General features: G+C 39.5%; 1 protein-coding gene across 1 annotated transcript in view; it reads left to right on the top strand.

Annotated features, from left to right (window-relative positions):
* The first annotated feature begins 481 nt into the window (after positions 1-481).
* Positions 482-26,654, top strand: part of LOC139474829 (excitatory amino acid transporter 2-like) — a 79,830-nt gene continuing 53,657 nt past the window's right edge. The window contains exons 1-2 of the mRNA XM_071257973.1: positions 482-563; positions 12,098-12,213. Of these exons, the coding sequence (XP_071114074.1) occupies positions 12,109-12,213 (105 nt within the window). The 5' untranslated portion in view covers positions 482-563; positions 12,098-12,108. The remainder of the gene's footprint in view (positions 564-12,097; positions 12,214-26,654) is intronic.

Genomic DNA, 26,654 nt, shown 5'->3' with positions numbered 1-26,654 from the left:
ACCATATGGAATCCTTATCCCCGGCGTCTCGAACACAAGTCTAATGTCGCGTCAGTGTGTCAACGTTCTCAATATTGCATAACTCTCTATTCTAAATACAACACATGCTGGAATGAAACACCCAAAATCACACTAGTCTCAAATTTAGAGCTGCGGTGACAAAATTCGCAGGGCAATATCGATCCATGAGAGTGGTTAAAATACGTGCGTCGATTAATGTCATACATAATTGCATCTTTCAGGAGACTGATTTAAATTCTAACACCTACTTCTGTAGAAGCCGGTTGTATTGGTGGCGCTCAAGGACAAACTATCCGCGAGAAGCAAAAGTGGGACACATGTGGACGCTACGGTCTAATTCTCACCGTCAAAAACTCAACTCCGTGCACTTCAACCTGGAACAGGCTATAATACAAATAACGCCTGTCAAACTCTCGCTCAGCGCCATTGGTTAGAATTAGTCACGTGGACTTCATTGACAGGGGCAGTTTTTTCTTGGAGTGTGTAAAATATCGTACTTGTATTGTTGGTTGTGACTTCACTGCGCGGAGTTGACAAGGAAGGTAGGTGCATGATCTTCATCCACACTGACGTTGGCTACATGTATATGCAATGAGGTGCCATAACTGTCATGATCAAATAACAAACTTTGTGTGTACATTCACAGCCATTTACGTATTGACAAAAGTTGTGGCGCGAAAGAACGAAAGTTGGGTCATTGAGCTCTGAACGGGCATTCGTTATTTGCATGCTTTAACCTCCACAATTGAATTAACGGTAAATTAAATGTATGTGGATAGTCATTGCTGCAGTGTGTAGTCAGACATGTTTAAAATGATAAATCTCTCCAATACTTTTTAATTTGATAGAAAAATTTTGATTAAGCCCGCCCAAGCAAAGCAATGTTAGGACAGTTGTCGAAACTTGATAACCCTAAAACGGGCTTGGCTGCAAGAGATTGATATCAGATTTCTCATGTCACTTCTTTTTTGTTTGTGTTTTAAGAGTGGGTTTTTGAAAGTGGTTGAAACATTCTCAGCTGGTAGCCGATGTACAGATGCCTGTCCGGCAGAAGTGTATTCATTTAATTTTCACAGCTTTAGCCATTTTGACGTCATTGATTTTCAGGGTGTATCTGTTGTAATATTTTCCAAAAGTGTTGTATGGCTTGGGTTTGGGCTAATCAGCGGGATTTTCTTGTTTTGATGATTTTTCCAGATACTTTATTTCTAAAAGGTTCCATATTAGTAATAAGACCAGACTGTATATACAAAATCTTGACATGCCGACTCAGTATTAGATACACATAATTATGTAAGATTTTAAGCTAATTAAAAATCTTTTTAAAATTGAATAAAAAGGTTAATTTGATTTTTTAATGTATTTTATTTAAATTCAAAAGTGATTTTACTTTACACTTCATGCATTTAAGTAAAACCAAGCCTTTTCTTTTTTATTAGCCAGGTTATCAGAAAAATACAAATCAGAAACCTAACATTGGTTATTACTAAAATAACATAATTAGATATTTTTTAATTTCAATTTTTGAATTGTCACTGAATTTTGCTGCAGACTTGATGCTGAGCAGCTTTAGATAAACTGTTGTGTTGCTTTCATACAGCCTACACTCTGAGCAGCTTTAGATAAACTGTTGTGTTGCTATCATACAGCCTACACTCTGAGCAGGTTTAGATAAACTGTTGTGTTACTATCATACAGCCGACACTCTGAGCAGGTTTAGATAAACTGTTGTGTTGCTATCATACAGCCTACACTCTGAGCAGGTTTAGATAAACTGTTGTGTTACTATCATACAGCCGACACTCTGAGCAGGTTTAGATAAACTGTTGTGTTGCTATCATACAGCCTACACTCTGAGCAGGTTTAGATAAACTGTTGTGCTGCTATCATAGCCAGAAGCTCATTAGCAAACAACACGCTTCACTTGTTCAAGTGCAGCAGCTGTTTGTGAATGTGGGTCTGGGTACTCTTAGTTTACTCATTCACTGACATCTTCAATACACCGTGGGGATCATACAATCCATGTTTATTTGCCTGGCAATACATTTTCTTCTAATCGTTAATGAAGCGTATATATAATTATCAAATATTTCCATAATATCACTGGACTGTCTCTTTTAAATGATAATTAGGTGAAATGAGTTGTAGGCAGATTGAACAGAACAGCACTCTATATTTTTCTCAGGCGGAGTGCATTGACATATGAGGTACAAGCGGTTTACATTGCGGTGCACAGAGGTTAACTGGAAGATTTTACATGTTAATGGACAGAGATCTTACAGCAGTTAAATAATTGCTGGAGTTGTAACATAGTTGGTCTTTTCGAATAGTTTTGGGGGATTGAGAACACCCCCAGTGATTTGTAGTGAAAAGTGACATTTCAATAAAGTAGAGGAAGATAATTTTCAAAATTCTTGGAAAGTGGAATCAGTATTTCTGGAAATCAAGTGGGCAACTTTCATTGTTTTTTTTATTGAATGTGTATGGAAGCTATTTAATTCTGGTGTCCCCCACCGTGCTATTGCTGGAATATATCTAAAGGCGAAATAAAACCATACCCACTCACAATTTCATATATCTATATAGTTAATCTGTCATGCCATAGAAATATGAATGAAATTGAGCAATCCACAATTTCTTTTGAGTAGTTGTCTGCAAATGTTCTTCATGTGATCTAGCATCAAATTTAGTTGATGGACAGTACTTTGAACACAGCTCCAGAGAAGGGATAAAACAAGTATGTTTGGCCTAAGTAAATTCTGGATCCGTTCAAAGGTCTAGTTGCAACTTTAACCATGAGCATGTTCATCATCCAGGAGAATTTTTGACAGCATGTTTGTATTTTCTCTGTACGTCTTTCATCTGCTTATTGTAATAAAGTTATAAACTAGGGATGTTACAATTCATCAATACCGACGATATCATCGATACTTAGGTACACATGATGTTTGAATCATCAGTTAGTGAGAGCATGATATGCTATAAATAGAACAGGAATTAATAGAGTTGTCTCCCATAATGACAGAAGTAGCACAGCCACCTGTAAGCATGGCAGAACACAAGGATGTGGTGGCTGGGGGTCACTGACTAACTGTTAGACTTGATAACCATCCCTTTTCTTAACATGCTTAAGACTGTTTTGTTTTTCTCGTTTTCTTTGTTAAAGTTTTAGAGATATCAATACATAAATGTATGAAGAAAGGGGTTTTAGAAAATAGAGCTGTATTTCTGTGATTTCGTCATTTCCAACCATTTGATGTGGTGTATCGTGACTCCTGTAGTATCACCAGTCTGCACCGTGACACAAATTGTATCGCAAGATATCAGGCAGTACTCAGCTTTATCAAAAACAGTGATGAGGTTAACAAAGTGTGTATATAGCTCCCAGTATGACAGATTAATTATAGTAATATGAAAGGACTGGGTGTTCTTTAACTTCTTTTGAGTAGTATAAAGATCCTCTTTCATTTGAAGCTAACTGATAACTAACACTAGGTTTCTTAACCCGTGAGTGAGTGAGTGACTTTGGTTGTACTTTTTGCAATATTCCAGCAATATCATAGCGGGGGACACCAGAAATGGGCTTCACATATTGTACCCATGTCAGGAATCGAACCCGGATCTTTGGCATGATGCTCTAACCTCTAGGCTACTTGACCCCCCCTTAACCTGTGAAGATCCGCATCAGAATTGGTCTTCAGAATCCCATTCTTGTCATCAGACTAAATTAGATGGTCAGGCTTGCTGACTTGGTTGATACAAGTCATCATAACAAAAATAATGTTTCTAACAAGTTTGGTTCTGCCTGCGGGACCTAAAAGAGCATTTTCCCTGTCCTGTTCAGTCTTTGCCCTCATACTGATCAAATCTATATAGCCAGCTAGACCTAAACTGTATTCATCATCCGTTGGGATCTTGTCTAGTTTTGAGGCCAATAAATTATTTCAACTGCAAATATTCATTCCTCATTCATGAACCATTTGGATGGGGACCTTTGTCTATTGGGTCATTGGTTGATCAACACTTAAGTTCCCATCTTTAGAATACACAGGCCACACAAGCCATGGATTTGTCTTCAACTGCTCAAAGGCCGATATGCAGCCCCAAGTCTGTGCCACATTTATGTTAATATGTTATCATTGGTTATGGCTCATAGAGGTAACATGTATATCCCTGGGCCATTAAAGTGCAGGAGGCATTCAAACTTAGTTTTACATTATCACACAGAAGGCAATGGTAAGATATTTCTGAATTTTGAAAAAAATTTAAAAAATTGAATCCCAATTTTGAAAAAAATAATTATTTTTTCCTCCAAAATTGTTTGCCATGTGCACTAAGTTTAGAATCTGAGATAAATCCCTGCAAGCTATCACTGGCAAGCTGGTTTAGTGAAATAGGTGCATGATAATTCCTCACTTAACTCCAATCTAATCACTGCTAATAGGTGTCACAGATCACAGCGTGAGTGTGTGACACAGCTGATAATGGGATGATTGTCACACAGGGCTTGGGGACGTACATGCTGATGGCACCCTCACTTGCCCCCATGTTGGGGTAATCATCTGGGTGTAATAAGGTCACTGTTAATAGGGTGGAACAGGATATTGTTTCTAATTGGTCTCTTGGTGAAGCAGTGGGAGTCCTTCCTAGTCTTACAGTGTCTCAATACTGAGTACATGTACTATAGAGGGAGGGAGTTGACAGTGTACGTTCAATGTTGTCTAAGAGTGCATTCAATGGTGTCGGTGTAGTGTACTCAATGTTGTCAGTGTAGTGTAATCAATGGTGTCAGTGTAGTGTAATCAATGGTGTCAGTGTTGTGTAATCAATGGTGTCAGTGTAGTGTAATCAATGGTGTCAGTGTAGTGTAATCAATGGTGTCGGTGTAGTGTAATCAATGGTGTCAGTGTTGTGTAATCAATGGTGTCAGTGTAGTGTAATCAATGGTGTCAGTGTAGTGTACTCAATGTTGTCAGTGTAGTGTAATCAATGGTGTCAGTGTAGTGTAATCAATGGTGTCAGTGTTGTGTAATCAATGTTGTCAGTGTAGTGTAATCAATGGTGTCAGTGTAGTGTAATCAATGTTGTCGGTGTAGTGTACTCAATGGTGTCAGTGTTGTGTATTCGACCCGTGAAGGTCCGGGATAGAATGTTTCTTCAGCAACACATGCTTGTCGTAAAAGGCGACTAACGGGATCGGGTGGTCAGGCTTGCTGACTTGGTTGATGCATGTCATCAATCCCAATTGCATGGATCAATGCTCATGATGTCCATCACTGGATTGTCTGGTCCAGACTCAATTATGAACAGACCGCCGTCATATAGCTGGAATATTGATGAGAACAAACATTGTTGCGTGTTCAATATTGTAGTGTAGTAGTGTAGTGTATTCAATGTTGTCTCAGAGCCCCTCAGAGGTCAATATCCGACCCTAGGACTGCATCAAAAGACAATAAACAATCCCGATTTATATTTCGTATTTCCCAATTCCTCAGAAATCCATGAAGATAAGAACAATGTCACAACTATTTTCCCAATTTGCTTGTTCTTGAGTTATCAAAATCCTGTACTGCTAGTGGTATCAAATTCAGTGTGATAACAGCTCCTGTGCTCCTAGATGTAAGAAATTCAGTGTGACAACAGCTCCTGTGCTCCTAGAGCCATCACATTCAGTGTTGCAACAGCTTCTGTTCTTGAGGTATCAAATCAGTGTGACAATAGCTCCTGTACTCCTAGAGCCATCACATTCAGTGTGGCAACAGCTTCTGTTCTTGAGGTATCAAATCAGTGTGACAATAGCTCCTGTACTCCTAGAGCCATCACTTTCAGTGTTGCAACAGCTTCTGTTCTTGAGATATCAAATCAGTGTGACAATAGCTCCTGTACTCCTAGAGCCACCACTTTCAGTGTTGCAACAGCTTCTGTTCTTGAGGTATCAAATCGGTGTGACAATAGCTCCTGTAGTCCCAGAGGGCCTACCCTCGACCATAGCTCAGTGACTGGATGCAAATGACATGACACTAGAAGCCGACATGAATTCAAATTACTCTCGCAAGCAAAAAATTCTGTGTGAAGTTACAGATGAGGGTGATGAAACTGGTGTCATCGCTTCTCAAACGAAGCTGTGGTTGCGAATGAGTCACAGTCCTTAGGATTAAGCTATTTGTGACACACACAAGCAAATTCAACCTTAAGTGTACATCAAGTGCATGTAAAAAAAATAATGTTTTGTCTAACCCTTTATACTTGTGCAAACAATATCAATCTTTGAACACACTCAACACTTCTAAAGTTTATTTACCATACTACATCACTAATCCTTGTGTTACTTTTTGTCATGCTGTCTTTGGTTTGAAGCCAGCAAACTGTGGGTACTTAAAGATTATGTGCACATATTCCCATTATGTTTCACAACAATGTATCATCAGTTTATTTGACACTAACAGCAGACCAGCTAGATTTATGGGACCAATCTGGTTTGGTTTTGCGAAACTTGCTTTTCATGTCAACATACATCTGGTGCAAGGTAAATCAAGTTCCTTAAGTTCGAGCCACACTGTCACTTATAACAGAATGAGGATGAAACACCTGCTTGGATGGCTGAACATGCACTACAGCTTTTGTGTAACTTATGACATGTATAAACATGATACAGTTAAAACTAATCATCTATTTGTCAATAGCACATCACCAGGGTCTTATGATGTGACTTGAGTACGCGGGGGTAGAAACTTTTCTAGTGCTCGTGTACCCGGTAATGAGAACCTTTTGATATTGTATTGATATTTATGAATAAATGGATATTAAGAGTCTTTTTTTTCTAGCGAATAAAAGCTAATAATATATCACTTAAATTAAGCGTAAATACAAGGCAATGACACTGACGTACATTAAAATACCTCAGACGTTCGTTTGAAATGTTAACCAAGTGAAATATATCTGCAGCAGTCTTACGAGAATGTGTCTGTCTGCATGTCGGCTTGTATGTGATTTGATGGTAGGCAGAATTGCAGAAGTGAACAAATACTATCACTGCTATTCTGTATATATGTTACACTTAAGACGCATAATCAGTTTTTGTGCAAAATGCCGTAAATTTTCAGGTACAGTAAACGACGGAAACAACAAACACAAAGGGAGCTCTAATCACGCTAATTCTAGTTTGTTATAACCGTAGTTTGCAAGGAGCATATATACAGTTCGTTATAAATGTATTTGTTTTAAACGAAGTTTACTGTTTTATGTCTATACCTGATTCGCTCAGTTGTTATATACTACTCAAAAGAAGTTAAGGAACCCCCCACAATTGGATGGCTGTGTGTTGCAAGACCAACCAGCCATGACAGATTAACTAAAGTCATATAAAAAAATTGGGTGTTCTTTAACTTCTTTTGAGTAGTATACATAATAACTGAACTTTTCAGGTATTATACTTAATATCCGAATAGAAATTGGAATGTTAATGTATAGTAGTTAACCTTTGTGTTGTTGAGTTTGTTTTCATAGGATACTTCACGTTGTAAGAAACCATCTTTGTGTAATTTGTTATTGAGTGATAAATATAATATTGGCTTTCTAAAAATATCAATTGAAAACACTCTCAGAGCTACAGATAAGCTGCATATTTGCATGAAATAAAACCAAGAACATATTCAAAACCCAAATTCTTTCAGTTAACTTGCGTACAAAAACGCATGCATTGAATGCAAAACTCAAATTATAGAAACACCTCGCGTAAATTCCCATTGAAGCTTTTTCATCATGCGTATCAAGGAGATAATTTCCGAAACACAATTACGAGCTTATTTACTTTCTGGGTCAAGCCTATATTTAAAACAGTTATATTCATCTAAAACATTTCATTTTTTTTAAATCTTAAAATGTTCACTAATTTTGGGTAAAATACAATAGATTGATGAATAGATGAGTAAAAAAATATTGGTTACCCAATGAAAAATGTAATAACCCAATTAAAATAGAAACCCTAGAGTAGAAGCTCAATTGCTCAAAATGTTATCTGGAGCTCTGACTCTTTTTTAGATGTGTTAAGTGACATCTTCAATAGAGTGATGTTGTGCAAGAGATAAGGAGAAAGGTCAGGTCCACCACTGTTGTCAAGTCTGGTGTTTTGAACATCAAGTACTTTAGGAATACTTTGATGTTTGTCTGACATCACTGTACACTGTGGACGATATGTAAACTAACTAACAATGCATAATAGGCGACTAAACGGATCGGGTTGTCAGGCTCGCTGACTTGGTTGATGCATGTCATCGCATCCCAATTGCGTAGATCGATGCTCATGATGTCACTCACTAGATTGTCTGGTCCAGACTTGATTATTTACAGACTGCCATAGCTGTAATATTGTTGAGTTCGGCGTCAAACAACAAACAAACAAACATTTGAAGCAAGACAGTGGGAACAGCTAATCATTCATTTCAGGTTGCTCCGTTTTTCAGTCGGTATTTAAGTGTGCCCTTCATGTTTGAAACCCACACTTTCAAAAATGATATATTTAGATTGTTTACGTACACATATGGTGCTGTTGAATAGCAGATTACCGTATTCAACGTAATAAGCGCCCAGGGCGCTCTCAAAATTAGAAATGTGGGGCGCTTATTAGAATATTATTTTGAGTTGAAAGATCGTAAATTTCGTGGTTTATGCTAACAGCCTGAAATGTTTACATACGACGGATATATTTTTGAAGAATTTAATCGCCCATAATTAAGGGTGATATAACACACGAGTGCGTATTATACACAAATAAATAAGTCTTGTGCACATTGATCAATCGGAAGGGGTGCTGTTTGGGATTATTCACTCGCCAATATATTAGCAAATATCACCATCGACTACGGTAGGCCCCATACCTACAGTTGAGCGATGTAAAGGTCTTTCTGCATGTACAGTTCGTCAGTAAAATCTGAAATTTGACAGCCACACAAGTATTTAATAGGCATGTCACTGAGAGATATTGTGACCGAAACTGGCATATTAAGCCAGCAACTACATATCATAGCACAGTGTTCAGAATAAAAGAACTGAAATCCATTTTGGCATTGTAAGGGTTGGTGCATGGTGTAGGAACAGATTGAATGGTGGCTGTTTGTTGCCAATTACTGCCATTTTTCATCTTCCCGAGGCAAGCGAGTTAACTGACTATAACAGTCCAGTTTCCACTCTTGCTAAACTAGGCTGGTATTTTGGAGTTACATTTTGGCTGGACTAACGAGTCTATGCATAGTCCAATCAAAATCGCGCACCGAAATCGAAATCCGATTCGTAAAGTGTCATGCAGATTTCGGTCGACTGCAGGATTTGCAAAGCAAGTACACCGCTAACTCGTTGTCAACAGATATTTTCTAAAACTTTTCATGTTTTTGATCAAGGTGCTCACGTGATTGATGCACTTCGCGATGTAAGACTCGTTTTATCACAATGAAGATCTTGATTATAGATCATATCGTCTTGACTGGGCGTATTGTTTGAATCAAATGCAAGTGATACGAGAGGTTGAATCTGATTGGTCAATAGGAGAGGCATAGAAAGGACATAACTCGTAACAGCCACTGGTGGCGCTACAATCAAGGAATTCCAGCCTAGTTCGGCAAGGGTGGAAACTGGACTTTTATAGTCAGTTAACTCATTTGCCTCGGGAAGATGCCATTATTAGATCTGAATTGTAACTGATTGTATCTCCCATACCTTAACATTGACAGTCATAGCCCCAAGGTTGTTCTGTACGACACTTTTTATTTCATTAGACCAAACCTTTTATGTTTCCATATTCTGAAATGGTCAAATCAATAATGTTATTGTATATCTGCATTGCCCAGTTTTATTTTATATTGTTTGATGTTTGATATTATGCATGCATAGTGTGTTGCACATGCATGCATTTTGAGCCATCATTATTATCATTAGCTTATAAAATATAAACAATATATTTACTATAAATATGAAATAGAGTAAGTTTGCATGTGTCTTATAAAATATATACAATATATTTACTATAAATATAAAATAGAGTAAGTTTGCATGTGTCTTATAAAATATAAACAATATATTTACTATAAATATAAAATAGAGTAAGTTTGCATGTGTCTTATAAAATATAAACAATATATTTACTATAAATATAAAATAGAGTAAGTTTGCATTGTTTCATTGATCTGATGTTTTCTGATAGAATGACTCCTTTTCTGATGTGGAAAAGTCCTGGGCAATAAACAGTTTTTACCTGTTGTTTTTCTGTTACTTTTCATAGTGTCAGTTCAGGTTTTTGTCACAAACTGAAGAAATGTTGCTATTCTAAGGGTATATGGGTAGCCTAGTGGTTAAAGCTTGACCACCCGATCCTGTTAGTCGCCTTTTACAACAAGCATAGTCACCTTTTACGGCAAGAATGGGTTGCTGAAGACCTATTCTACCCCGGAATCTTCAAGGGACCCCTGTGTCATTGAACAGTCAGAAGGGCATTTTAAACAGCCGAGTAACTTATGTGTTTACAGTGCATGAGTTTGTGCACCTGTTAGCATTTAGAAAAATGTTTGATATAGCCTATTAGTTTGCAGTTGATTCTCCTTACTAGTGTTCCAGATAATGAGTGTTTATTCTAATTTGGTACATGTATTTTTAGCTCACCTTATGTCATGGCGAAAATCCCTTTCCATTTTCAATTTGAATCTCTGTTAAAAGCAGAGTCAATTTTGTGATTCTGACTGTTACATGATAAATTTGTAAATGTCCTCCACATGTCTACCATAAATCTTTTTGAAAGTTCTACTGTGGTCTTCAACATGTTCAATACAGCATGATACAGTAACCTTGCTCTAACAAGTGTTGAGCAAGAATTGTACTGCGCTCTTTAAATTCTTGGTACTCTATGTGGAGAACCACTGGACTGATAAAGCTGAAACTTCACCTGCTTGTTTTAACTAATGATGATACCTGAATTCGTTTAAGAGGGTCGAGTCTCATGTTTAAAATGACCACCATGGCAGTGATATTAAAAATCCCAGGAATGGCCATGACTGGATCTGTGTTCCCTTTCTTTGTGATATCCTTAAGTTTGACCTTTACATTTTTACCACATCCGTTAATTGTCTCCAAAGGCATTCCTACTCGACAAACATCTTCTTTGAAACTGCTGGACTAACAAAAACTAACAAAAAATTGGGCATGCTAAAATGATGCATGTTTCTTCTGATGATGACGTCATAGTTTGTACAAAACATCCTTGTTAGTTTTGTGTCGTAATTTGTATTAGGCATTTTAAGAATCAAATTTTGCAAAAAGATGGCTGAAGGATGGTCCAGACAAAGTTTCACCTTGCAATGTTTCTATGCCTTGTGGTTTAGGAGAAAACAACAGGCCTAACAGGATGTAACCAGCTGGAAGCGGTACATCACTTTAGACATGTTTGATGGGTCGTGAATGCAACTGTGGTTTGCAGTCATAAGGTCATACCGCAGAGGTGCATCACTATCATGTGCAGTAGATGGCAATGCTGGGTTTCCAACACACATGTTGCCAGAAACCTTACAGTACGACACATATAGAATTTAACACTCTGAATGTTATCCCTGTCAGAGCTGTAAATAAGCATGCAATATTTTTTGCATGTATATCAATATAAACATTAAAAAAAAACTGACTTCAATCTTTATATGTAAATATGCTTTTAATGTTTAAGACAAAACATGTAACCAATACAAAATTTGGTGACAGCGCAATAATAATTCAAGCCATGCCTATTCTATTGTGCAGCCAACCAGGAAACAGTAGTCAATGGGGAAGGCCTACTTTATTTTGGTTTTGACGCAAAACAAATTGCTTACATACCCAATCAGTTGTCACAGGATACCTTGCAATCTGATTATTGATCCATGTTTCTAATCGATATTGGTCATGATTCCTAATTCAGATTTGACACTCACAAAAAATCTGGTGCCTTTACTCATGCCTCCCAACATTAAATGTTGTTGGTCCCTAGGATTGCATCACTTTTAACTGACAACCAAATGTAACATCCACATTTAACTAACAGCTACTGTTCAACATGTTTCAGAATTGACCAAGATGAGCGACCACCCTGACATGATTGACCCAATGGTAGGCGGCGGCAACACTAGAATGAGAGGAATGTTTTCTCGAATGAGCAGAGGCAGACAAATGTCCACTTCGGTAAGTGTTCATCCTTGCTCACCAGGGTATGATACCTCCATTCTGTTGTGATAAATAAGACCAATCCTAACCAACACTTTGGGTTCTGTACCCAATCAGATGTCAGCTATCTGAAACTATGCAGCTTTATGTCTTCAGTAATTTCGATCTCTGTCAAAGAAATCTGTGTCAGAACAAAAATATTATCTCCATAGTAACCCTTTGGGTGTAGATACCATCATGATAGCAGTCAGAAAATGTCAGGATGTATAAATCATCCATAAAATTATGACAGCACAGCATTTCTCTTTTCCATTCAGATTTCCTCGTGTGTTTTTGAATTCAGAAATTAGATAAGCTTGTCTGAATACTTTTGCACACCAGTACAAAGAATTTAAAAGCACTGAAGCTGATTGGCTGATAAGAAAGTTCACCAGGTGGCATTGTCCTCTGATCTTTGCACAGTAAGGTGTCACATCGGAGTAAGGTCTGATTTTAATGAGATTGTGTTTCTGAAGTGACAGCGTCATCGTCATGTCTCTCACTTTCTCCTTCTCAAATTAACCTGAACTGCTAGATGCTGATGTTGATCTTATAATTATGTTAGGAATGGGTCCAGGTACTTATCATAATAGAATGGAGATGATTTATATACTGTACAGTCTAGGATGGTTGTCAATTTCCATTTGAATACAGAGATGGCTCATGCCTCTGAAAACAGGTGTGTGCATATAATACCAAGTGACGAAGTGGCTTGGCTGATTGCGCTGTTAACATGTAAGGTGTCTGAAAAAGGAGAATGAATAGTGCTGAAATCACACATGCCATAATCAGCTTTTGAAACAAACTTATTAGGGGGCGTGGCCTAAAGCTACCGGCGCATCAGTGACAATAGTTTTCATTGGCTGACATGTTTGCTACGTTTATCAGTCGTGTTTTTCTTTGCCATATACATATACTGTTTCTGCTATTTCTGTTCATCAAAAAAGAATTATCATCATTGCATACATTGTTGAATGTGTGAAACGACCTTTGATCTTGACATTGTGACTAATTAAGATAACAAATTACAATCTGTAGCTAGCATCTTGTTCCTAACATTCTGTGTGGGTCACAAAACACCCGCTGCCCTGGCCCAGTCCACACAGTGCATGCCTGTCCGGGATTACTCCCGAGTAGACAACTCAAGGCATCTTCAGTGTTGATACTAAGGTGACATAAGTTGTGGACACGGTAATCAAATGGATGAGCAGACGTAAAAAAGATGTAACAAAATGAAAAACCAGAAGCAGAAGCAAGCATCTTGGGCGTCAGCCTGATCGTGATGATAATTTAAGTTGTGCAGCGTGTCAAGCATTAGGAACCTGTTTTAACACCCAGTAAGGGGAGTCACCTCAGTGACAAAATTTATGGTTTTGGAGATGATTTCGCCTGTCGTTTGTTATTACTCGCTTCAAGCTATTTCTGTTTTTCAAATATAATTTTGGTGAAGCATTCGTAATTAACTATGCCCTAACATAATAAAATCTGCAGAGTTGACTTTACATGCCCTACAATACTTAGTTCTATTCTAGTTAGCCCTATCCCAATTTTGAACAAAGTGACTTTTTTCCATTTTGCCTGCCAAGGCCACTTATTTCAGAGTCCTGGCACATGAAGTAGCACTGAGGATCGCCTCCGTGGAGTTTAATCCCAGGCCGCGTCATATCAAAAGACGTTTAAAAATGGTTCTTAATGTTACCCTGTCTGGCGCTCATCATTAAGGGCTAAAACAAGGATTTGTAGGCTGGAGTCAATATACTGTGTCTGAGTGGGGCGTTCATGATAAACTGTGGCATGGTATCTCAGTGGGTTAGCGCTATAAATTGGCATTAGTCCCGACTAATACCGGCAAGCACATGCACATGCACACAGACTGTTAGTAAGAGGCATAAATATCGTCAAATTAAGTATGATTACAAATAACTGTGGTTTCTTACAATCCTTGTATACATGCTTATCCTCCTTGACCGAATAGAATGTTTGTGGGTGGCTAATATTCTCTGAGGGTATGTCAGGCTTCAAAGGTTTGATGTTGAAATGGGATGTGGGGAATGTCACAAAACTTGAAACACATATATTTGTTAAGCCTTAGACTGCATGTGGCAACAACAGTCATGCAGATCTACGGAGTATAGCAGTGTCTGTCGCGACAATTGTCACCCAGGCAACTGGAAAACTGCATGCCCATTTTCGACAGAAACTTGTCATGTTCAATTGTTTTAGAAGTCGAAACTAACAACATTTTCTGATTGACAGAATCACATGCTTTACAGAGGTACCAAATTAATTTGATGGATTGATTATTGATATGTCAATGATTAAAAAAATTATCATTGTGCCTCATGGCTCATTGAAAATGGTGGCAGTTTTGGCATCAGTGCAGCATGCCCCGGTCCTGTTAAAAACCATAATACTGGCGATGTGGCCATACCAAATTATATTGAAAATATTATCAACCACGACAATATGCTGTAGATTGCATATTTCAAGCCCAAACCTGGATTTGGTAAGATTATTTTGTCATGAAAATGTAACCGTATATCAAGATTGGAAATTTGCATTCAAAGAACGGCTAAGCTCTAACTGGAAAATAACATATACTCCCAACAATCTGTCAAGTAAACGCTGCCAAGTTGTTAGGCTGAAATGTACAGTACACTGGATCCTACAGAATTGATCTGTGAATCTGTGTATAATTTGTTTAAAGATTTCATTAATTACTGGTAACAACAGCATAGTCTTTGTATAACTACAAAGTCAACCTGACAATTATTTCCCAAATTTATGCAACTATGCAACTATGTTGCAAAACATAAACAAACCTTTCATTAATTTTGAAGATGTTCAAAGAAAACCCTTTTACACCAATATCGTAGTGAAAACTTCAGATCTACTGTATATCGCTGTGTATAAGGCAAGTTTTTCGTACCTTGAATTAGAGAGCTTTCAAGGGGGGTTGTCTTATACACAGGGTTGAAGAGTTTTGATGTTTTTCCCCCTTACACAAAGACATTTAATCAGTAAATTAACTCGGAAACATATTTTAATGAAGTTTAAAACTTTTATCCGTAACTAAAAATGGAAATAACTTAGTCAAGATAGTACCCCATGGAACTGAAATCCCTGGTGAAAGGATGCCGGGACTGGTACCATTGATTTAAAATAAACACCTTCTGTAGCTGGTGCAGCAAGGTGATGAAGCTTGTACTCACATGATGGTTGGTTGGTTTGTTGTTTAACGTCGCACTCCGCAATATTCCAGCCATACAACAGCGGTCTGTAAATAATCGAGCCTGGACCAGACAATGCAGTGATTAATATCATGAGCATCGATCCACGCAACTGGGATTGATGACATGCATCAACCAAGTCAGCGAGCCTGACCACCCGATCCCGTTAGTCGCCTTTTACGACAAGCACAGTCGCCTTTTAAGGTACTCACATGTGTATGTGGTGATAGACTGGCACACTGATACACAAATATATTATACTTGATGATATGGCTCAGTTGTCATGCCATACTAAATGGGAGTTTACCACGGCGGTTGATTGTCCCTTTGAGACGATCAATGCGGCTGTTCAGTCAAGTGTGTGACTGATTCATATAGTCTTTATTCTACTGTTTGTTTAATGGTGCTAATCGTCTTTACCCAGGTATATCAACATGTGTTATTTTATGGACTGTCAATCACAGAGCTACAGATAACTCCCCACCATAATATTCAAAACCCAATTACTTTCAATTAACATGCGTACAGAAACGCATGCATTAAATGAAACATTTAAATGTAAAACTAGCACACATAAATACCCAATGAAGGTTTTTCAGTATGTGTACTGTGGCGTATATGTATTTAGCGGTATGCAACTTCGTGAGAGTGACTTAGCTCCCTTGGTCTTGAGCACATGTTGAGATCTGTACATGCAACGCTTGTCAACATTAAACTATCATGAAGCCTAAGAAGACTGATGTCTTTATTTGAAAACTTGGCAATGTACAATGGAGCTAATTTCTGAAACTCTATTATGAGCTAATTTACTTTCCGTGTCAAGCCTTTTGTTAGAACCCTTATATACATCTCAAACATTATTTTATTTTTTTTGAAATCTCAAAATGTTAACTCATTTTTGGAAGAAGCCAATAGTGAGTGAAAAAATATTGCTTACTCAATGAAAAATGTAATAACCCATTTAAAATAGAAACCTTCAAGTAAATACTCAATTGCTCTAAAAGTTATCTTGACCTCTGAATCATTGAGTTTCTGATGCCCCTTAATTATAATACAGTTACGAGAATCACTTGACGATTCTTGAAGATAAACATGAGTAAACATGGGGAATGAGTGAGTGAGTTGCGTTTTATGTTGCCTTGAACAATATTTCAGTTTATCATGTAAAAGCGACATTGTTATTTTGAGAGGAAAGTTCCAGCGATGCAGGTTGTAGATGTTTACGAACCCATAAAGATCCGGGTTAGAATAGGTCTTCAGCAACCCATCCTAGCCGTAAGAGGAAACTATGCTTGTCGTAAGAGGCGACTAAAGGGGTCAGGTAATCAGTCTCGCTGACTTGGTTGATGCATGTCATCGATCCCATTGGGTTGATGCTCAAGATATCAATCACTGGATTGTCTGGTCCAGACTCTTATTATTTACAGACCGCCGCCATAGCTGGAACATTGCTGAATGGGGCGTTAAACAACAAACAAACAAATCTAACATATGATATTGATGATATGGAAACACACTCGGCTTATAATCTCTATATCTAAATTTACAGTAACATTGCCTATGTTTGTTCCCCAACTGCTCTTGCAAAGACTTCACCCGAAGACAAGGATACCGGTAGTATTTTTGCCATCAAAATATTAACTCCCGAAAGACGGTTGTGTCAAGTAGATTGTTTTGGTGGTGCTTCTTGTCGAGTGTTGGAGGTCACTGAGGAATAGCATCCACGTGCGTTGTTCGGGGGAATGTGGAGAATGTAACTTGTCAGGAGCCGCCTCCCTCATAGACTTGGGTAAGTCTCTATGGCAATAATAAGTAGTTTAAATCATAATTTCTAGATTATGTAAATTATAAGAACAAGTTGTCCCTATAAGAGACTGGAGTCTTCCTGCACTGTCCACATATCTAGACTTGCATATTAGGAGGAAAGAATTACCACACAGGTCTTTTCTTTCAGTACGCAGCCATGGAGAAAGGCTACCTCCTGGAAAGCAGATCTACATTTGTAAAACAACTTTTTCACTTCTTAACGTACAAGTTTATCCTTTCAGACTGGAAAGATTTGTTTGTTTCGTGTTTTCAAAATGGTTTTTTTTGTCTCAGTTGAGGAAGAGTGATCACAAATATTGGAGTGCAGGGTTTGAGTGTGATGTGTTGTTCCTTATGGTGGGTGGGAAGTCGAAGTGTCAACCCCTGCTGTGAGATCTTTCATGTCTATCAGGTGGGCTGTCACAGGGGCATTCCGGACTACTGTTTCTAATCTTTCAATAAGATGGTGACCTAGTTTCAGGTACGGAGTCTGATCACAGTGTAGCTTTGAATAAAGATGGAATTCCCCACAGTCTTGAATAAGAGAAGAACCACAACATGGTTTTGTATAAGAAATGGACCTCCCCATGATTTTGTATAAGAGACGGACCCCCCTTTTAGATTTGAATAAGAGACAGACCTCCCCATGGTTTCGAATAGGAGACGGACGTCCCTATAGTTTTGTATAAAAGACGAACCTCCCCATAGTTATCCCCCACCCCAACGAAGTTGGCGGGGGATATAGAAATGGGTTCCGTCTGTGTGTGCGTGCGTGTGTGCGTGCGTGCGTGCGTCCCGAAATCGTTTCCGGAGCATAACACAGAAACTGTTAAATATTTCTCTACGAAACTTTGCATGTCTATCAGACTCATGCTGAACTGGTGCCTTTTGCTATTTAGGAGTTTTATAAATTCTTATTTTTAACTTTTCCATGGCAACAAGTTGGACTTAGGTTCTATAAGGGTGCTGTTCATTTCCAAAGCATAACTCAAAAACTCTTAAATAGTTTCTTACAAAACTTTGCATGTCAGAAGGGTGCTGTTCGTTTCCGGAGTGTAACTCAAAAAACGTTAAATAATTTCTTACAAAACTTTGCATGTTTACCAAACACATACTAAACTGGTGCCTTTTGCTATTTAGGAATTTTATAAATTTTTATTTTTTACGTTTTCATGGCAACAAGGTGGGCTTAGGTTCTATAAGGGTGCTGTTCGTTTCCGGAGCATAACTCAAAAACCGTTAAATACTTTCTTACAAAACTTTGCATGTCTACCAGACACATACTGAATTGGTGCCTTTTGATATTTAGCACTTTTAGAATTTTTCTATATTTTATGTTTCCATGACAACAAGTTGGACTTAGGTTCTATTATAGGGTGGGTTCACTTATGGAGTATAACAAATAAACTGTTAAATATTTCCTTGCCAAACATTAAGGAGTTTTAGAAATGTATATTTTAGAATTTCCTTTGCAGCTATTTTGACATGGGCCAAGAGAAATGTTGGGTCAGTTACCTGGTTTGGGACCATAACGTGTTAAAATAGGCGGGGGATATAGATGACTTCGTCGACTATATGCTTGTTTTGTATAAGAGATGGACCTCCCAATGGTTTTGTATAAAAGACGGACCTCCCGATGGTTTTGTATAAGAAACGGACCTCCCCATGGTTTTGTATAAAAGACGGACCTCCCCATGGTTTTGTATAAGAGACGGCCTCCCCATGGTTTTGTATAAGAGACGGACCTCCCTATAGTTTTGTATAAGAGACAGACCTCCCAATGGTTTTGTATAAGAAACGGACCTCCCCATGGTTTGTATAAAAAACGCCCCCCCCAAAGGTTTTGTATAAGAGATGGACCTCCCCATGGTTTTGTATAAAAGAAGGCCTCCCCATGGTTTTGTATAAGAGACAGACCTCCCGATGGTTTTGTATAAAAGACGGACCTCCCCATGGTTTTGTATAAGAGACGGCCTCCCGATGGTTTTGTATAAGAAACGGACCTCCCCATGGTTTTGTATAAAAGACGGACCTCCCAAAGGTTTTGTATAAGAGATGGACCTCCCCATGGTTTTGTATAAAAGACGGCCTCCTCATGGTTTTGTATAAAAGACGGCCTCCCCATGGTTTTGTATAAGAGACAGACCTCCCCATGGTTTTGTATAAGAGACAGACCTACCCATGGTTTTGTATAAAAGACGGACCTCCCCATGGTTTTGTATAAAAGACGGCCTCCCCATGGTTTTGTATGAAAGCCGGCCTCCCCATGGTTTTGTATAAAAGACGGCCTCCCCATGGTTTTGTATAAGAGACGGCCTCCCCATGGTTTTGTATCAGAGACGGACCTCCCCATGGTTTTGTATAAGAGATGAACCTCCCGATGGTTTTGTATGAGACGGGCCTCCCCAGATTTCTGGTAATGATGAAGTTTACACAAAGGTATAGCTGATCTGTGACCTTTAAAACTTCTATATGTATAAATGCAACACACCCCTGTACCAACCTCGCGATCTGTATGGGTGAAGTGATGGGGACTAGTTTGGTGAAGTGATGGGGGCTAGTTGGGTGAAGTGATGGGGACTAGTTGGGTGAAGTGATGGGGACTAGTTGGGTGAAGTGATGGGGACTAGTTGGGTGAAGTGATGGGGACTAGTTGGGTGAAGTGATGGGGGCTAGTAGGGTGAAGTGATGGAGACTAGTTGGGTGAAGTGATGGGGGCTAGTTGGGTGAAGTGATGGGGACTAGTTGGGTGAAGTGATGGGGACTAGTTGGGTGAAGTGATGGGGGCTAGTAGGGTGAAGTGATGGGGGCTAGTTGGGTGAAGTGATGGGGACTAGTTGGGTGAAGTGATGGGGGCTAGTTGGGTGAAGTGATGGGGGCTAGTTGGGTGAAGCGATGGGGACTAGTTGGGTGAAGTGATGGGGACTAGTTGGGTGAAGTGATGGGGACTAGTTGGGTGAAGTGATGGGGGCTAGTTGGGTGAAGTGATGGGGGCTAGTTGGGTGAAGTGATGGGGGCTAGTTGGGTGAAGTGATGGGGACTAGTTGGGTGAAGTGATGGGGACTAGTTGGGTGAAGTGATGGGGGCAAGTTGAGTGAAGTGATGGGGACTAGTTGGGTGAAGTGATGGGGACTAGTTGGGTGAAGTGATGGGGGCTAGTTGGGTGAAGTGATGGGGGCTAGTTTGGTGAAGTGATGGGGACTAGTTGGGTGAAGTGATGGGGGCTAGTTGGGTGAAGTGATGGGACTAGTTGGGTGAAGTGATGGGGACTAGTTGGGTGAAGTGATGGGGACTAGTTGGGTGAAGTGATGGGGACTAGATGGGTGAAGTGATGGGGACTAGTTGGGTAAAGTGATGGGGGCTAGTTGGGTGAAGTGATGGAGGCTAGTTGGGTGAAGTGATGGGGACTAGTTGGGTGAAGTGATGGGGGCTAGTTGGATGAAGTGATGGGGGCTAGTTGGGTGAAGTGATGGGGACTAGTTGGGTGAAGTGATGGGGGCTAGGTGAGTAAAGTGATGGGGGCTAGTTGGGTGAAGTGATGGGGACTAGTTGGGTGAAGTGATGGGGACTAGTTGGGTGAAGTGATGGGGGCTAGTTAGGTGAAGTGATGGAGGCTAGGTGAGTGAAGTGATGGAGGCTAGTTGGGTGAAGTGATGGGGACTAGTTGGGTGAAGTGATGGGGACTAGTTGGGTGAAGTGATGGGGGCTAGTTGTGTGAAGTGATGGGGACTAGATGGGTGAAGTGATGGAGACTAGTTGGGTGAAGTGATGGGGACTAGTTGGGTGAAGTGATGGGGGCTAGTTGGGTGAAGTGATGGGGGCTAGTTTGGTGAAGTGATGGGGACTAGTTGAGTGAAGTGATGGGGACTAGTTGGGTGAAGTGATGGGGGCTAGTTTGGTGAAGTGATGGGGACTAGTTGGGTGAAGTGATGGGGGCTAGTTGGATGAAGTGATGGGGACTAGTTGGGTGAAGTGATGGAGGCTAGTTGGGTGAAGTGATGGGGACTAGTTGGGTGAAGTGATGGGGGCTAGTTGGGTGAAGTGATGGGGGCTAGTTTGGGGAAGTGATGGGGACTAGTTGAGTGAAGTGATGGGGACTAGTTGAGTGAAGTGATGGGGGCTAGTTTGGTGAAGTGATGGGGGCTAGTTTGGTGAAGTGATGGGGACTAGTTGAGTGAAGTCATGGGGACTAGTTGGGTGAAGTGATGGGGGCTAGTTTGGTGAAGTGGTGGAGGCTAGTTGGGTGAAGTGATATGACAAGTCAGATGAAGTGACAAAACTTCTGGTGTCTACCCCTGATCATGCTGTATGAGTCTGCCCAGGGCCTTTCTGCTGCGTTACGTTAATGTGTACACGGGGGTGTCGTTCACGTATAATTCCCCAGCTGTGTCAGAGCCTGAGGTGATTACGTGAGAAATTGTACCTAATTGTAGCAGCAGCTCACAGCAAAGCGCCAGTTTCACATCACTGACTGTGACCCCCTTGTCCTGTGTGTGACAGTTCACACTGTGGGTAGTCACACTGCACAGTGGGATACCTCACTAGTGGAAGTGTATTCGTCAACTGGATGATCACTCTCAGTCTCACTGAAACAGTTGTGCCGATCATTATTTGACCCAGACAAACAGCATCCTTGCAATATGGTTGAGAAGGTTCGGGAAGTGTGTATTCGTGTATTCGTAGCCGAAGTGTTTGTGAGCTCTGACACAATTCAACCTGAACAAATTTACAAAGTTATTCAACTTTCTATTCATGTGTTTTCTGTTGAACCATTATCTAAACCACTCCCCACTGGAGTCCTGATATTGGAGCACTGAACCAGCCCAACTCCAGTAACCAGGGCAACCAATCATCTCACTGGTGACGTGAAATGTAGGTCATGTCAAGAAAACTCATCAAAATTTTGTCCCCCAGGGATCCTAGGCAAGATTAGGTCTGGGCAAACTATTGCTTGTGTTTTGAGTTTTTTGTTTGTTTGTACTCAGCAATATTCCAGCTATATGCAGGCGGTCTGTAAATAATTTAGTCTGGACCAGACAATCCAGTGATTGACATCATGAGCATCGATCTACGCAAATGGGATACAATGACATGAATCAACCAGGTCAGTGAGCCTGACCATCCAATTCCGTCACCTCTTATGACATGCATGGGTTGCTGAAGACCAATTCTAACCCGAATTGTCATGGGTCTGCTTGTTGTGAAAGGTGACTAGATGAAGTCAGGCGGTGAGACTCGGTGGCAGAAAAACTCTGTGGGATGGTACTGATAGGAGCGACAGATGAACGAAACTGTGCTAGCAATTTCAGGGATTATCTAGACCTGTTCATGGGCCAATTTTTTACCCAAGGCTGCTGCAAATGTCAATAAAAATTTGCGAATTACAATTAAAAATTTCCAACTTCATGTTCATACAGTTATAACTAATGTTATTGACTGACACCAGGGCCAAAAAGTGGAGGAGACATTGGTGCTTAGTTTTCCAGCATTGCACTGAATGCAATGTAAAAATACCTCCAAAGTTAGGAAAATCAAAAAGCTTTGTATAAAATCCCAGATTTAAACAAAATAAGTATTCTTTCCTAAATTCATTCGCCATGAGCACTTATTTAGAATCCAAGATAAATCCCTGAAATTTGTCCAGGCTATCACAATAGAATGAAGATATAATACCCTGGATAACAGGGGATGATGCTTTGTTTGTTTCTGTTGTATACAGATTATATGTACTACTCATCTTTTGATAGGGGTTCTGAAATAGTTCATATTGTTACAAAAACAAGACGCTGTAGGGAATGCTAACATTTACTATTTTCTAAATTGTAATAATGTTGAAAATGAATCAGTTATAAGGCATTTTGCATGCTGTTTGTATGACAGTTCCATTCAATCCCTGCCTGGACACTCAGAATCATTAACATAGATATGGAACTTTCCTGTGTGTTTCAGGCTCTGAATCGCAGGTAACGCTAACTATAACTTGGTTCCTGTATTTGTGCATATTATGTTATGCTTGTATTTTTCATATCATGTTATAGTCTGGAAGGTAATTTAAGGTACCGATGTTTACTACAATATCTGAAAAACTATCGGACCTACTCCAGTCAAAGTTGGTATGAGCCTTGGTTACAGAAGTCAGGGAGAAATCAAATCGTAACTCAGAAAAACAGATTCTCTACATTATAAGGGAGTGAGTTGGGCTTAACGCCGCTTTGAACAGTATTCGAGTTATATCGCGGCGTGTCAGCTTGATGTGGGAGGAAAGCCCGAAGTGATGCAAGTCTCAGATGTTTACCACTTCGGTGAAACCCAGGAGCACGGGTATGGTGCTGACAAACCTTAAAACATAATCTGGGGGGAACCAGGATTCGAACCCGCAATCATAGGTTTCTATATAGGTTTCGCCTTAGACGACTGGGCCACCTGTTCCCCCCTCTACATTATAATAATAAGAAAGCAGCAGGAGAGATTCATACTGTAAATAGGCCTTGGCCCAAGCTCAACATAACCATAAGTTTCAGTTATTTTGGTCAAGTATTTAATCTTATCAGTCTGATGGCCACTAACTGACTAGTACATGTTGTGAATAAACAACTTGAATTAAGTACCAAAGCCACTGTTGGCTGAACCTTGATTTAACATTTAAGAAGTTTTATTACCTAGTCCAACAGGACATGGATTTTTTAGCGATGTGATATATCTTTAGTCTATTTTTAAAAATGGTGCAAAGAACAAAACAAGCCTTTACATCCTGGTCACATGGGTCCTGTCATGTGACTTCTTGAAAGAAAAGGTCAGTGAGTGAGTATGGTTTTATGCCACTTTTAGCACTATTCCAGCAATATCACGAACCCCACTGCCCCTTATGAAAAGGACTTGTAGATTTATATTACACAAGTCTTGTTTCCTTGAAGGGATGTTGGGGCAGTAATAAGTTCCGAGTGCTCCTTGTTTGTCCGTGTAACTCCAGTGGTTACAATATGCAGTGATGAGTTACCTGCTTGAAAGTGTGTCGCGATACCCCAGCCCGGAGCGTTGCTCATGTCAACCACTGGTTTACAGGCTTGGACACAGCCACTTTTCAGTTTGTTCAAGACCAGTGAAGTCCTTGACGGACGTAAAAGGTGACTATGCTTGTTGTAAGAGGCAACTAACAGGATCGGGTGGTCAGGCTCGCTGACTTGGTTGATGCATGTCATTGTATCCCAATTGTGTGGATTGATGCTCATAATATCAATCACTGGATTGTCTGGTCCAGACTAAGTTATTTACAGACTGCCGTGATATAGCTGGAATATTGTTGAGTGCGACGTAAAGTAACAAACAAACACACAGACAGATAGTCAGATTGTAAAATCCTGTGCACTCCATCATTGATGCAGGTAACTCATAATATATCTGTGTATACAGGTGGAAATCATTTTGGGTGAGTGCAGTGAATGAGTGTGTGGGTTGTGTTGTTATGAGCAATATTTCAGTTTTACCATGACATGTCAGCCTGATGTGGAAGTAAAGTCCACACGATTCAGAAATACAACATTTGTGAAATCCTTGAGCAAACTGAAAATCACGATGAATCTGAGATTCGAACCCATGGCCCTAGGCTTCGAGCATGCCGTGGGGACGCAACTCTGCACAGTGAATTGTGGCCCTCGGTGTCCCCCACGTCCCCCGGAAATCATTTTGGCTTGAAGGGACCTGAGAGACAGGTGAGCTAGTTGATTGTCATCAAGTGGCGGTGGGGTAGCCTAGTGGTTAAAGCATTGGCTCCTCACAGTGAAGGCCCAGTTCGATTCCCCACATGTACAATGTATGAAGCCCATTTCTGATGTCCCCCGACGTGATATTGCAGAATATAGCTAAAAGCTGTGTAAAACCATACTCACTCACTCACTCACTGTATTGTTCAAACACACGTCACTGTTGAAACCATATTTCTTATGTATTGATAATGATAGTTCCAATAAGCTTGTCATGTGAAATCTTGATGTATTGACAGTATCTAGCATAGATAAAAAAGTAAAGTTCTAATTTTATGCAAAGTAGTTTGTGCCATTTTTTTTTAATTATTTATGATAAAATCTTAAGTTAACAATAGTTTTTTTAGTTGTGTTATGCTAAATAGTAAATATACCCCCTGTCAGGACCCTCTTGTATTACCAGTTTAGTTTGTAACTGAATATGTAACTGTGACAGTGGACGCACTAATAAAGTCAAGTTGGTACTTTTAATGTCAACAGCTTATGTTGACAGGCTAGGGCATTTGAATTTGGCAAACATTGATCTGGAATTGTGATGATGGAATCATGAATTGACGACTTTGTGGTGAAACAGCCTAACTGATCTATTCCGACTCTTGTAGAGGTGTCAATGCTTTGTTTCACAGAAGCAGCCGAAAGTGTGTGGGTTAAGGATATCTCACGGCTTCTAATTCTTAAAATAAGAAACTTATTCCATAGTTGAAATTTGCGTAAAGTAAATTGAGCGTGTAGAAGTTGGAAGGATTATGCAGGAACTGACATCATGGCTTGCGACCATTGTGTCTCTGTCTACCACAGTAAGTACCATGCTTTTTAAAATTAGGCACACTTTGCAGTTTGTTTGTTTTTTGTTTGCCACATTCAGCAGGCTGACTGGTCTGCTCTTACAACTGCAATGGACAAGTCTAACCTGGAATATTTTAGGAAGAGACACTGCATGTCACAGGGCCCTGATAATCTCGATTTTGCTGGTGTCGTCAAAAGTTAAGGTTTTCCTGACCCAGACTAGATTATTTATTTATACTACAACAACACTCAATTCTTTCATATTACTGTAGTTAATCTGTCATGGCATGAAGGATTTGGTTGTTTTAAAGCTTCTTTTACGTAGTAGTGCTATATATAGTTTACTTGCTGTTGTATTTACTGTAGTCCTGTATTATTGTATAATTTTTACTAAAAGCCTAGGCAAGTCTATATCAAACTAGGCCAAGTCTAGTTTCATTGATTCCACATGAAAACAGCAGAAGAGGAAAGGTTCTTTCAAAGAAAAAATAATATGATTATTTTAGAGAAATGTTTTCATTGACTAAGTGTTAGTCTATGTTACAGGTGCTGACTGTACTTGAACAGTCACAATTAAAATGTATAGAATATATGGAGCGAGTAGGGTTCTATGCCATTTTAGCAATATTTCGGTAATTTCAACCTTTCTCCATGTTTAACAATCTATATAGTTACAGATGTGTTAAAGCCCGTGTTAGGGCTAATGATACTACTTGAGCATGTTGAGTGTCCTTTGGGGCTAAGACAAGGCTGCATTTTAAGTCCACTATTGTTCACCCTTTTATAAATGAATTAGCAGTTGAAGTGAAGGCCTCCTGCGAACCAGGTATCCAGTTCC

This window comes from Haliotis cracherodii, unplaced genomic scaffold (assembly GCF_022045235.1).
Source record: "Haliotis cracherodii isolate W230 unplaced genomic scaffold, xgHalCrac1.p SCAF_3, whole genome shotgun sequence".
Taxonomy (NCBI): domain Eukaryota; kingdom Metazoa; phylum Mollusca; class Gastropoda; order Lepetellida; family Haliotidae; genus Haliotis; species Haliotis cracherodii.
The sequence above is the reverse complement of the archived record's forward strand: the minus strand, read 5'-3'. Positions and strand labels throughout refer to the sequence as shown.